Raw genomic sequence first — 14,344 nt, forward strand, 5'->3', positions numbered from 1 at the left:
ATTTCTTTTAACAGTATTTTGTAGTTTTCTTTGCATAGGGCTTTTACTTCCTTTATTAGGTTTATCTCCAGATATTTAATTTGGGGGGTACAATTGTAAATGGGATGGTTTTCTTAATTCCTTCCTCTTGAAATGGATTGTTTGCATATAGGAAGGCTACTGATTTTTTTGTGTATTGATTTTTGTAGCCTGCTACTTTACTAAACTTGTTTATTTTAATTAGCTTGTCTATGGATTTTTTTGGGGGGGGATTCTCTCTATATATTATCATATCATCTGCATATAATGATAGTTTTACTTCTTCTTTCCCTATTAGGATTCCTTTTATGTCTTTCTCTTGCCTAATTGCCCTAGCTTGGACTTCTAGTACTATATTGAAAGGCAGTAGTGAGAGTGGGTATCCTTGTCTTGTGCCACATCTTAATGGAAAAGCTTTCAGTTTTTGACCATGAGAAATGATGTTAGCTGTGGGTTTGTCATGTCCCATCACTTCTAGATTTTTGAACTCGTTTGTATATAAATGTTCATAGTAATCTTTAATTATTCTCTGGATTTCTGTGGTGTCATAATTTCTCTTCTTTCATTTATAATCCTAGTTATTTGGGTTTTCTCCCTTTTTTTTCCTTTGTGAACCTTCCTAGGTTTTGTCTATTTTATTAATTTTTAGAAGAACCAGCTTTTGGTTTCATTGATCTTTTGTATTATCTTTTTTATTTCTATTTCATTTATTTCTGCTTCAATTATTATTATTTCCTTTCTTCTACTGGCTTTTGGATTATTTTGTTGTTCTTTCCCTAGTTCCTCAAGATGGGAGATGAGGTTGTTTTTTTTGGATTATTTCTTGCTTCTTGATATGGGCCTGTATTGCTATATACTTTCCTTTTAATACCACTTTTGCTGAGTCCCATATGTTCTGGAAGGTTGTGTCATCTTTGTCATTTGTCTCAAGGTATTTTTCAATTTCTTCTTTGATTTCCTCATTAAGTGGCATGTTGTTCAGTCTCCATGTTATGGTCAGTCTCCTTGTTTTCTTTTCATAGTTGATTTATAGTTTGGTGCCTTTATGGTCAGAGAAGATACTTAGTATGATTTCATTCTTCATGTACTTGTTGATGTTTGTCTTTTCACCTAGCATGTGGTTAATCCTGGGAAATATCCAAGTGCATTTGAGAAAAACGTGTGTTCAGTTTTTTATGTATCTATAAATGCATTGTTGTATAGCTATCTGTCTGTTAGGTAGTCACAGTATACTGCTCTAATTACATATACTAAATTTCTGTAAGACAACTAACTTAACCATTTCTTATTGAAGTGCTTAGTAGTTGTTAGTCTTTATTTATAAGTAATGTGGTGGGGTTTTTTTTTAAGATTTATTTATTTATTTATACAAGCACTGGGTACAGTCAGAAGTGCGGGAGGGTGAGAGAATTCACCAGAGACAGAGCGGAGAGCAGAGCAGGCAGACTGACAAAGTACACTGCTGAGGGGAGCAGCGGGCAGCAGGAGAGGTCTGCGGTGCCATGTGGGACCCTCCTCCGGTGGCCGTGGATTGAACCGGTGCTGCAGAGGCTGCAGGCAGCTTCGCAGCCCAGCTCTCAACCAGGGGAGGCCCTATAAGTAATGTGTTTATATTACTATTTCTTAATTTATCAACTTAGTGACTTTATAATATATAGTATATAATGTATACTGGAACTATAGATTTTTATTTATGGAGAAGGTTTATAATTTAAACTTTTAAAAAATGTATTTTAGGGTGAAATAATTGTAGATACTAGGAAGTTGCATGAACGGTACAGAAAGGTTAAGTGTATCCTTTACCCAGTTTATTTCAATGATTAATTTTACATAACAGCAAAACCAGGAAAGTGACATTGACTCAATGTATATGTATCTCTTTCATTTTATTACTCAGAGACTTATGTAATTACCACTTCAATCAAGATAAGTAATTTTTCACCACCACAGGATCTCTTTCCTGCTAATCCTTTATGCTCACACTCATCCCTCATCCAACAACCCTTAACCACTAACAACCACTAATTTGCTTTCCATTTCTATAAATTTGTCACTGAAAACATTGTGAAATGGGACTATAGAGTATAAAAATTCTCTTCGTTTTCTAAGGGTTTTCAATCATGAATAGGAATTGAGCTTTGTTAAATGTTTTTTTCGGCAGTAGTTGGTATGATCATGTGATTTTCTTCTTTAGTTGGGTGTTTTTTTTTTTTTTAAAGATTTATTCATTTATTTATTTATTTATTTATTTATTTATTTATTTATTTATTTATTTATTTATGCAAGCACCGGATACACAGTCAGAAGCCACGGGAGAGTGAGAGAATTCACCAGAGCCAGAGCAGGGAACAGAACAGGCAGACTGACGAAATACACTGCTGAGGGGAGCAGCAGGCGGGCAGGAGAGGTCTGCCATGCCATGTGGGAACCTCTCCAGTGGCCGGGGATCAAACCGGCACTGCAGAGGCTGCAGGCAGCTTCGCAGCCCAGCGCTTAACTGCTGCGCCACCAGGGGAGACCCTGTTTTTGGTTTTTGAATACCAAATCAGTGTTGCATTTTTGGAATAAAATCCTGTTTTGTCAAGGTGTAGAATTCTTTTTATATATTTCCAAATACTATTTACTAATATTTTGTGAAGGATTTTTTTTTTTTTAAAGATTTATTTTTATTTATTTATACAAGCACTGGGTACAGTCAGAAGCGCGGGAGGGTGAGAGAATTCACCAGAGCCAGAGCGGGGAGCAGAGCAGGCAGAAGGACCGAAGTACACTGCTGAGGGGAGCAGCGGGCGGCAGGAGAGGTCTGCGCGCCATGTGGGACCCTCCTCCGGTGGCCGGGGAGCAGCCGGGGTTTGAACTGGCGCTTCAGAGGCCGCGGGCAGCTTCGCAACCCAGCGCTCAACCGCTGCGCCACCGGGGAGGCCCATTGTGAAGGATTTTTTTCAGCTATATTCATGAGGGGTGTTGGCCTTCAGTTTTCTCTTTTTTGTATTATCTTTGTGTAATTTTGGTTATGAGGGTAATACTGGTCTTATACAATGTGTTGGTAAGTTTCCTTCCTTTCCTATTTTCTGGAATATTGAAGTGATGGTAATTCTTTTTTTTTTTTAATTTTAAAAATTTATAGATTGACCATTGGTTTACAATATCATGTAATATTTAACAGTATAGATTCACAACTCAATGAATGTACCTACAAGCAAAGTTCTAGTGCCATTCACTGATATAAAATGAGCCCTCTACTTATTCCTTCCACCTCTCTGGTAATCCCCATTTTGTTCTCAGAGTCTAAAAGTTATTTCAGTTGTGTTTCATTAGTTCATTTGCTTTGTCAATTTTTACATTATTACTTAGATTAAATTCTTGATACAGTACAGAATTCTTGTGATTTTTCCAGCATTTTATAATGCATAATTTTTCTGTATATTAATTCTCATTTTATCTTCTCCACTAGACTGTAAGTTCGTCAATAGAAGGTATTGTCATACTTACTCATCTCATTCTTTGCACTAAGAATTAGATAATTTACAAGTATTTGTTAAGCAAACAATCAGAATGTCTAATTGAGTGTTTGTTAAATATCTCCAAGTTTCCTCAATCTTAGATTATTTCTGTGTGAAAAGGATATTTCATCAATAGACTGGAGTAGGTAATTTCCTTAACCCTGAAACATGTGGAATATCTGTGTTGGACACCTCCTTTAAAAATTCCTAAACCCAGTCACTTTAAACAAATGGCCTTTTGGTCACTGATAAGTAGATGACAGAAGGAGTGCTTGAGATTCATAAATGTTGAATGGATATTGTTCTCCACTGCAGGGAATCTTGTCAGTCTCTCTCTCTCTCTCTCTCTTTCTCTCTCTCTCTCTCTCTCTCTCTCTCTCTCTCTCTCTCTCTGGCATCTCCAATATTTGTGGCATTAAAGAAGAGTGGAAGCAATCTAAGTGACAGAGTGCCTGGGATGCTCCAATACCAAGTCCTATTAGGGTGCAGGAGAGGGGGTTCTTGCCTTTTCTTGTCCATAGTTTCTTTCATGTAATGTCATTGATTGGTTAAATAGGTGAGGCAGCATTGATATTCATATATGTAATTTATTACCTGTATCCATGCATCAGATTTGCAATACTCTACAAGACTTGAGTTTTCCCATTGTGATGCAATTCTTAGCCTGGAATATAAATTCTTTTCAAAACTACCAGTTAGATTTTCCTCTACAGTAGAGCTAACCATTGGTTCTAAACTTCAATAGACATAAGAATCACCTGGGGGCCTCCCCAGTGGCACAGTGGTTGAGCGCGGGGTTGGGGAGCTGCCCGCAGCCTCTACAGCACCGGTTCGATCCCCGGCCGCTGGGCAAGGGTCCCACATGGCACGCAGACATCTCCTGCCGCCTGCTGCTCCCCTCAGCTGTGTACTTCATCAGTCTGTCTGTTCTGCTCCCTGCTATGGCTCTGGTGAATTCTCTCACCCTCCCTTGCTTCTGACTGTACCCAGTGCCTGTATAAATAAATGAATAAATCTTTTTTTTTTTTTTAAAAAAAAAAGAATCACCTGGGGTGTATGTTAAAACCAGATTCCAGGACTTTACCTGCAGTTTCTGTTTCTGTAGATCTGGGGATGTGACTGAGAATTTAATTTTCTAAAAATCTCTCAGCTGCTGCTGCTGCTGCTGCTGGTGGTGGTTCATGAACCACTCTTTGAATAGAAAAGAACTAAACCATGCTTCCAATTTCTGTTTACTTGAGTTACATACAAGCTTTCTTTTCATAATGCTGACATCAGATAGGGGAATATGCACAATACACCTTTACCACGATGTTCAACACTTTTCAGTCAGCATCTTCTGGGATCCCCCAATCTTAGGAAAAATGACTTAATAATTTTGCCTGCTTTCTTATTCTCTTCAGGTATGGTTTACCTGAAATTTTTCTTGCATTTTCTGCCTTGGTGTAGCTACTAACTCTTCTTCTAGCTATGTAACTGATTGCCTTTGTGATTCCCTTCGGCCAATACTCCCACTCATCATTCCTCCACATTTTGTATGTATCCCTTAAAAATATTTTATACCCTATAAAATTCAGTTTGGGATCATATCCTGTCTTTGTTGCTTTAGTGCTCTTTTTCTTCAGATTCAGTTGTTGCCACAATACACTGCCATCAGGAAACAAATGGTACCCTTTATACTGTAAATCAACTTACAAAACAACATACAAGTCACTTCTGTATCCTCTTCATCAGGCTCAACTGCAGTGTGTAGAAGCACTTATCTTTTGACCTCCTTTCCTTGGTGATTGGTTTGATCTATTCACTATTATTTCCCAACATATTTTTTCAATTTTTTTAAATTGAGGTAATTTACATTGAGAAACATTCCCTTTTCAGTATATAGTTCGATGAGTTTAACAAGTACATACTATCATGTAACCACCACCGTGTTCAAGATATGGAACAGTGCTATCGCCCCAAAATGCTCCCTCATGCTCCCTTGCTCTGCTCTTCTACCCCTACTCCTGTTCCTGTAATGTTGTTTTTCCAGAATGTGAAATTAAAATTTAAATAGGAATGTTTTATCATATTTAAACATTAATTTAGTCCTTGTATTTAAGAAATTCTCAAAAATAAGAATAGGTAAATTTTATGCCAAATATATTCACCTGCCCTTGTAAGAAATGCTTTGCTTTGCATTTTAAAATGGGATGAATATGCAGTGTGGCATTTCATTATATTCTGGTTTCAGAAGAGTACTTATTTCTCCAAAATCTTCCTTTCTCTTTTTATTTTAAAGGAAAATAATTAAAAATGGCTTCTATATACATTCAGATGTTAAAAAATTTGTTCATTTAATTTATTCTAATTAGATGAAAGTTAAGTCAGGAAATATGTGTGTGTGTGTGTGTGTGTGTGTGTGTGTAAAGGTAGAAAAGCTGACATTTCTTCTTGTCTTCCTTTTATACAGGTGTTTGCTTCAGAATGGTAAGTCAATACAATCTGTTCATTACTTTTTGCCAGTTTTCCTCCAGTTATTTCTGATCACAGAGATACAGCAGTTATCTACTTAGTGTTAGTCTACTGCTTTTTGGCTGTCCTAACAAGCAAATGGAGAAATATTTGTATTTCTTCGAAATCACTGTTTTTTTTTAATTAAAACTGTTTTTATAAAATAAGGAAAGCATTTCAGCCTTCCCAGTTTTCTATAAATGAATTTTAAAAAGTACCTCTTTCTTAATATCCAATTAAACATTACCTACATAATAGGAATACAAGTGGGACCTTTCACTTGTTTCTGGATGGAGGAAATCCTCTAGGCAATGGAACACTCTCGAATTGCAAGGTGAAAAATGTTCATTTTGCATATGGAAGTGGTTCCCAGGTTTTTAGAAGTCGAAAATCCATGTTGTCTTTTATATTTTTCTTTTAAAATATATATGCCTTTCCTAAGGACAGGCATATATATTTTCACCGTCTATTTGAGTTGGCAGTCCCAAGATTATGTCTATGTTTTTAACATGCTCCCACCAGTAAAGTCTCTGCATTATGAGATAGTCCTATCCCCTACAGATTGTGTCCTTTTTCTTTATTATCTGTGAGAACTTGAGTTATTTTCAGAATCAGTTCTTACCTCATCTTGGTTTATATTGTTTCATCTAGTTGGGGATGTGGAGTGTGAGTATCTTGGGCACCCTGGCCTCAGACAGAAGAGCATGTTTTAAAAAAGTTCTAATACACTGGACCCATAGAATTTTAATAGAATATAGTTAAAATAATTAAAAATCAAAATGTTGCTAGTTTTTATTTGACTGTAGTAAAACTGAATTTGGAACCAGGAAAAGAAATGTTTAAAAGTTTATCAATAATAATAGCAGAAATAATTTACCCATAAACAAATATAGCATTTGTATGACAAGTCCAGAGTCCACAAAAAAATATCAAAATCCTTTAATGAAGTACTTTATATTGATCAAAACTGGATATTTTTCTTCAGTATTGAGAATCTTGGTGTGATTTTCATTTGAAACCCAGATTAACAATGCAATAGCAGGCATGAGAGCTATGTAACTGAATTTTATGGAGCTCATGGAAAACACATGGAAATTGTTTTTTGAAGTAGTTCTTATTCCCAGTTTATTTTCTCAGTTTATTGCTTGTGTTTACTGGAAGTAGAACTTAACAAATAATATCATTAATGAAGGTTCTTATAAATAGTTATTATTATAGCATATTTTGAATGTTAGAATCAATTATGAATTCAGACTTTTGATGCTGGACTTGGTCTCTTGTTTTCTCTGAAACCAGTACACAGAAGGCGAGGCAAAGAAGATAGGCGTGGTCGGCTGGGTGATGAACACCAGCAAAGGCACTGTGACAGGCCAAGTCCAAGGCCCGGAAGAGAAAGTCAATTCCATGTAAGAAGTAGGACTATTAACACCATTCATGCAATCTATACACTTATTTTAATGTTTAATTGGAATATAAGAATAGTGTTAATGGGGCAAATTCAGTTTGTAGATTATAACTAAACTGACATAATTTTTTTTTAATTTTTAAAATTTTTTTTTAATTTAAATTTTATTTTTATATTCCCCATACCATCACAACCCCCTTATTTTGACACCAAGCCCTCCTTTCCCCGCCCCCCATACCCCATAGAGTGTCTCTGGTTCATAGTTGTTTGTCAATTTTGATATTTTCTTTCTTATAGTTATTCTTTTTCCTGGTCCCTTATTTAAGTTTTCTAGATTCCTGCTATGAGTGAGACCATCCAGTATTTTTCTTTTTCTTCCTGGCTTATTTCGCTGAGCATGATCCCTTCCAGCTCCATCCAAGTTGCTGCAAATTGCATGTGTTTATCTTTTTTGAATGCTGAGTAATATTCCGTGGTGTATATGTACCACATCTTCTTGATCCAGTCATCTATTTTTGGGCATTTGGGTTGTTTCCAAAGCTTAGCTATTGTAAACAGTGCTGCTATAAACATAGGGGTGCAGGTGCTTTTTGGAATTGATGTTTCTGTGTCCTTTGGGTAAATACCTAGGAGTGGAATTGCTGGATCATATGGAAGCTCTATGTTTAGTAGGTCAAGAAATCTCTACACAGCTCTCTATAGTGGTTGGACTAGTTTAAACTGACATAATTTAGGTAGACGGTCGAAGATATCCTCAGAGTTGGGAGTGGAATTTCTATATTAGGAATGGATCTTCCTAATGGAAAAGCCCTCAGAAAGAATAGCAGCACCACTCTCCTTCTTTGTGAGTTGGTTATTGAGCCTTCTTTCATGGAGTCAATAAGTTTTGTTTTTAAGTTATAGTACAGATTTCTTCTGCTAGCTAAAAGTAGAATGTTTCTACTTGGTATGATTTGGCAGTATGAGAAAGCTCAAATATTTTTCATATAAATAAATGGTAATTCTATGGGTGTGTTGGTGGTGGGTGTCATATGAAGAGGTATAAACCTGTACCTCTCAATAATATACAGTGTTGTAAATCAATGTTACCTCAAAAATTTTTTTAAAGAACAATTAAGTTACAGTAATAGCACTCCCTGCCAAATCATATTAAATAGGAATTTCTACATTGGTTAGCAGGGAAAACCTATTTACATTTATTAGAAAGTACTGATATATATTTGGAATAAATTTATATCCTACTATGTTTTTTCTGCTTCTTTTTATTAGTTCTTTGTTCACCTCTTTCATTTTAATTTTGATTGACTTTCATTATTCCACTTTTTTCCTCTATTAGTTAAGCAGTTATATATATTTTTAAAAAGATTTATTTATTTATGCATACAAGAACTGCAGTATAGGCCAGAGATGTAGGGGGTGAGAGGATTCACCAGAGACAGAGTGGGAACAGAATAGGCAGACTGACTGAAATACACTGCTGAGGGGAGCAGCAGGCGAATCACGAGAGGTTTGCTGCACCATGTGGGTAGCTCCCTGGCCGGGGATCGAACTCGTGCTGCAGTGGCTTTGGCTAGCTTCATAGGTTGTGTCTTAACTCCTTGCGCCACCAGGGAGGCCTAGTTATATATTCTTTTGTTTCTTTTACTAGTGTTTTCCCTAGAGATACAAGACACAATTGTGACTGATCCTATTTGATATTCATTTATGCTTTTACTATATTTTCTAACAAAGCAAGATATGTAAGTATCCGTTAAGTCCATTTATCTCCCTATTTATTTAGATGGTATTAAATTTTTTAATTATTTATTTTAAATCTCACAACAATTATTACTATTTCTAAAAGCCAATATTTGGGTGGGGGAGGAATTTCAATATATTTGCCATCTTAAGTTGCTTTTTTTCCTTTTCGTACTTCTTTTCTGTATGGGAATATTTCCATTTTGCTAAAGGAATGTTCTGTGGTATCTCCCTTAATTTGGACCTACTAGTAAGGTGTTACTCCATTTTTGTTTGTCTCTATATGTTTTTATTTAACCTTCAATCTTGGAGAATACTGTGCTGTGTTTAGAAGTCTGACATGACAGTTATTTACTTAGTCTTTTAAGCCCTCTGTGGGTACCATTACAGTATTTGGGCATCCCTGGTTTTGTTGTGAAGTCTACTGCCAGTTTTACAGGTTGCTCTTTAAAGTAATTTAATGATATTGTCATGATTTTCTTTTGACAATGTTTTATTACAAGATTTTCAAGCATACAACTATGAAAACAGAACAGTGAACCCCATGTGTCTATTACCCAGTTTCAGTAATAATTTCTGACATTATTGTTTCACCTGTTCCTTCAATTTATCTTCAGTTTTGTTACTGTTAGAGTATCTAAAGCAAGTATCCTATATTATATTATTCATCTGTAAGTTAGGCTCAGCAATATGGAACTACTGATATTTGAAAAAAGTTGACCTACAAAGCAGTAATTTCATATTGCTTAACCTAATACTTTACCATTTATTTCCACAGAAATTCTTTGCTTATCAATAAAATTTTCTAAACTCCACAGCAGATCTGCCAAAGTGAATTTCATGACCTGTCAACTACACTCTCCCTAGGGGCTTTTCTTCCTCCCAGCTTGAGGCTAAGTCTGCCCCACAGCTCTCATTCTAGTGCTTTCTTCTGCCCCTTTCCTGGTGGTGGATTCCTGTTTCCTCAATCATGTTTTCCTCTGCCTTGATTTATTTCCTTGCTTTCTTTTTTTTTTTTTGAAAAATTTTTTAGAAGATTTATTTATTTATGCATGAAGAACTGGGGTACAGGCCAGAAGTGCAGGGGGGTGAGAGGATTCAGCAGAGACAGAGTGGGGAACAGAACAGGCAGACTGACTGAAATACACTGCTGAGGGGAGCAGCAGGCAAGATAGGAGAGGTCTGCTAAACCATGTGGGTAGCTCCCTGGCCAGGGATCAAACTCAAGCTGCAGTGGCTGCATCATAAGACACAACTGTCTTAACCACTTGTGCCACCAGGGAGGCAAATCTCTAGAAGCTTTTCCAAGGAATGGCACATGAGAGAGAAAGTTGTATCTTTACCTGCCTTCATTTGCTCTCACACTTGATTGATAGTTTGGTTATAAAATCCTGTGCCAAAAGTCATTTCTGACTCAGAATTTTGAATCCCTAATTCCATGATTTGCATTGTTGTTGAAAGATTTGATGTCGTTCTCATACAAATGATTGGGCATTATACGTCCTTATACCTTTTTTTTTTTTTTTTTTTTTAAATAGAGGCATGTTTTATTTATTTATTTATTCATTTGTTTGTTTTTGTTTATACATGCACTGGGTACAGTCAGAAGCGCGGGAGGGTGAGAGAATTCACCAGAGCCAGAGCGGGGAGCAGAGCAGGCAGAAGGACCGAGGTACACTGCTGAGGGGAGCAGCGGGCGGCAGGAGAGGTCTGCGCGCCATGTGGGACCCTCCTCCGGTGGCTGGGGAGCAGCCGGGGATCGAACCGGCGCTGCAGAGGCTGCTGGCAGCTTCGCAACCCAGCGCTCAACCGCTGTGCCACCGGGGAGGCCCCTTATACCTTTTTGAAAACTTTTTAGTTGTTCATTTTATCTCCTTTTCTGCATTTCCATAGTCATCTGTCTGTGCATGTTCTCACAGGAGAATTATCTTTCTTCCAAAATTTGTTTTCTTTTTTCCCTTTCTCCTCTTGGTCCTCCCATTTTGAAACTTCTTTATGAACCTGAACCTCCCTAATTTCCAAACTTTGTTACCTGGAAAATTGCCTCAGCTATGTCCTCTATCTTACTATTAATTTTCTGTTTGTCTCTGCTGCTATATTTTATTTCTACTTCCTAGCACTTTTTCCTTGTCTTTTCTTTTTAAATATCTCTGAACATATTGTATGTTTTCTTCTGTGATTTTTTTTTTGCATTTTTTGTTTCCTCTAAGTTTAGATCCTTTCTATTGCCCCATCTTGCCTTTCTTTTCTTTCTTTTCCTATTTGCTTCTCTCTTTATACTGCAAGTATTCCTTACAATCATATTTTCAGTGACTCATAAATATGAACAGCAGCCAAAAATAAACAGACCTTTGAGGAAATTTTCCAACATGTAGTAGTAGACTTGTTGGCTTGATCGAGAGTGGTAACTGGCTGAGAGTTGGCCTTTTTACTGGGGACCTTCTAAATAGTAAATATGTAGATCTTGTCTTCTGTACTCACTGGTGCCTCCAAATCTGCAGCTTTCTGTGGTTTCTATGAGGTGAGTGATTTGCTTCTCATGGTTTTGCTTCTGCAAGCACTTGAACTGTAGCAGCCCTTGCTTTTCTGTATAGTTACTCCTCTATCTGATTTCTTTCTAATTTATTGAAGTTTCTTATTCAAATTATAGGATTTATGAGGTAGGAATATTAGCAGCTGCAAACTAACAGAAAATCTTAGTTAAATTGGATAAGACAGTGAGGGGTTCATTTTTCTCAGTAACAGGAAATCAGCAGGTAGGTGGTTACTGGCCTTGATTTAGCACCAGCATTTCTAATTCTCCTGTTCTTTCTCTTGTGGCCAAAAAAGGAAAAGTGCAGCTGCTCATAATATCCACCCTGAAGGTAGGAAGAAAGCAAGAAGGGATGAGTGTGTTGCTTTCCCTGAACTTCCCCATGTCAACATCTGCTTGTGTTTCATTGGCTTGTATAGGGTCATATACTTCTCACTATAATGAAGGCTGAGAAAATTGGTGTGGCTTATTGATGCCCTGAACAAAATTGGTATTCTCTTGGCTGGCTAGAAGGGGAAGAGCATGGATATAGGTAGCAACGAATGATGCCTGTTACATCTTTCGTATTTTGATGCTATCATGTTAATGGGATTTCACATTAAGGAAATAAATGTGCCATGTTTAGCTGCACTGCAGACTAAGTGAGAAAATCCACATAAAACACTAAGCACAGTACCTGGCACATAATAAGTGATCTGTAACATGGCTATCGTTATGTGACCCATGCTACTCCATTTTGCACATGTTGTTTTAGTGACAGTGGGCTGTCCAGGTGGAAATGTCACTAGGTTCTTAGATATGTGGGTCATCCCCACAGAAAAACTGGACTGAGAAATAAAATTGGATGTCATCAGTATTTGGATAGCGTTTGAAGCCATGTCAATGGATGAAATTATCCAGGGAGCTGGTGTCTTGAAAAACAAGCAGTAAGTAGATAGCAAAGAATGTCAATCAAGCCTAATAAACATTACCAATTGTGGTGTCATTACAAATAAAAATAATTATATTTTAAAGATGAAATTCATTCTCCAAGCACCTATTATACTGTTTAATTTATGATACTATCTAAAAATTAAACCACAGTAAGAGACTTTACAGAAATAACCTGTAAGATCAGACTAAATGAGGTATATTTATAGTGGCATAAATATTGCCCTATTTTCTTCTAGTTATAAAAAATTTTTTTTTAGAATGCCATGACAATAAATTATAGAAATGGTAGTTAAATTGTTTTTGAAAAACCACACATATGGTTTCTTTGCAAATGATGGAAATGTGGACCACAACAGGGCCCATCATTTGGAGATGGTTGTCCGTGATGTAGCAGCCTTGTTCTGTTCTTGCTGAGGAGCCAGAAGCAGCATCCTGGAACACACTGCAAGGGTGTCTGTGTGTGTGTGTGTGTTTGTGTGTGTGTATAAGGGTGTGTCTTTTCTTTCTCTTCTGTGTTTCATTTTCTCAGAATGATTGACTAATGACATTCTTTTGCAAATTGCACTATGTTTCTAATTGTAGAGTTCTGCCAACTTTTTCAGATGCACAAAAATCATTTAACTCAATTGTTTCATTAAACCTAATCCCCCCAATTAAGCAAAACATATTTTCTGTTTCTTAGTAATCATTTTAAATTAATGTCTAGAGTTATGATACCTGGCATAAACCTTGACTGAATCTACATATGTTTTTCTTAAAGATTAAGTGGTAATATTGTGAAAAATTTAAAATTTAAAAACTAAAAACATTTGTATTTGGTGACAGTGAGCCAAATTGTAAAATTAATATTACATCTTGATTGCTACATATTTGTAAACCATATGTTATGTATCTGTACTCTTTACTTCTAAGCTTCATTAGTGGACTGGAGTACATACACAGGGGTGATCAGATGGTTGTGTGCCCTGGAAAACTGTCATAATTCGTGCCTCCCCAGTGGCACAGTAGGTTGAGCATGGTGCTGTGAAGCTGTCCGCAGCCTAGGCAGTGAGGGTTTGATCCCGGCTGGCCTGTGAGAATCCCACATGGTGCGGCAGACCTCTCCTGCTCACCTGCTGCTCCCCTCAGCAGTGTATTTCTGTCGTCTGCCTGTTCTGCTCCCTGCTCTGTCTCTGGTGAATGTTCTCACCCTCCTGCACCTCTGGCCTGTACCCCAGCTTTTGTATAAAAATAAATAAATCTTTAAAAAAAAAACAACAAAAAACTATGTCATAATTCAAGGAATGCTTGAGGGCATCAAGGATAGATATTTAGACTGGAGAAAAGAATTCTTGAGGGAATCTTGATAGTTTACTTCAAGTATTTAGTGGGCTGGTACCTGTGGAAGGATAGGTGTGTCTATTGTTCCAGAAGGTGATCATTTTGGTTGTAGCAATTAGTGAATTAATTTGTTCATTTTGCTTCTTCCTGACAAATTTCTTGTAAAGGCATCTTTACAGGTGGAATTTTATCTATTACCAGAAGTAATCTGTATCAGGGTATGACCTTCAGGCCACATTGTCCTTCTATTGCTCCTTTTGTGTGTAGGCAATATTCTCTCTTTCATGTTTTGTCTGCTGTTGCTTTTGTGCTAAATGACAGAGTTGAGTAGTTGCAACAGAGACTGGATGGTCCCAAAGTTTTATCTGGTACTTTAAAGTTTGCTGATCCTTATATGCAGAC

General features: G+C 36.8%; 1 protein-coding gene across 3 annotated transcripts in view; it reads left to right on the forward strand.

The window, feature by feature from the left end:
* The window catches only part of ACYP2 (acylphosphatase 2), a 136,681-nt gene that overhangs the window by 9,528 nt on the left and 112,809 nt on the right, over nucleotides 1–14,344 (forward strand). For all 3 annotated transcript variants that reach the window (XM_054701443.1, XM_054701444.1, XM_054701445.1), the window contains exons 2-3: nucleotides 5,974–5,990; nucleotides 7,311–7,420. In XM_054701443.1, the coding sequence (XP_054557418.1) occupies nucleotides 5,974–5,990; nucleotides 7,311–7,420 (127 nt within the window). The remainder of the gene's footprint in view (nucleotides 1–5,973; nucleotides 5,991–7,310; nucleotides 7,421–14,344) is intronic.

This window comes from Talpa occidentalis, unplaced genomic scaffold (assembly GCF_014898055.3).
Source record: "Talpa occidentalis isolate TD23 unplaced genomic scaffold, MPIMG_talOcc4v2.1 talOcc4.5, whole genome shotgun sequence".
In the NCBI taxonomy this organism is placed as follows: Eukaryota; Metazoa; Chordata; class Mammalia; order Eulipotyphla; family Talpidae; genus Talpa; species Talpa occidentalis.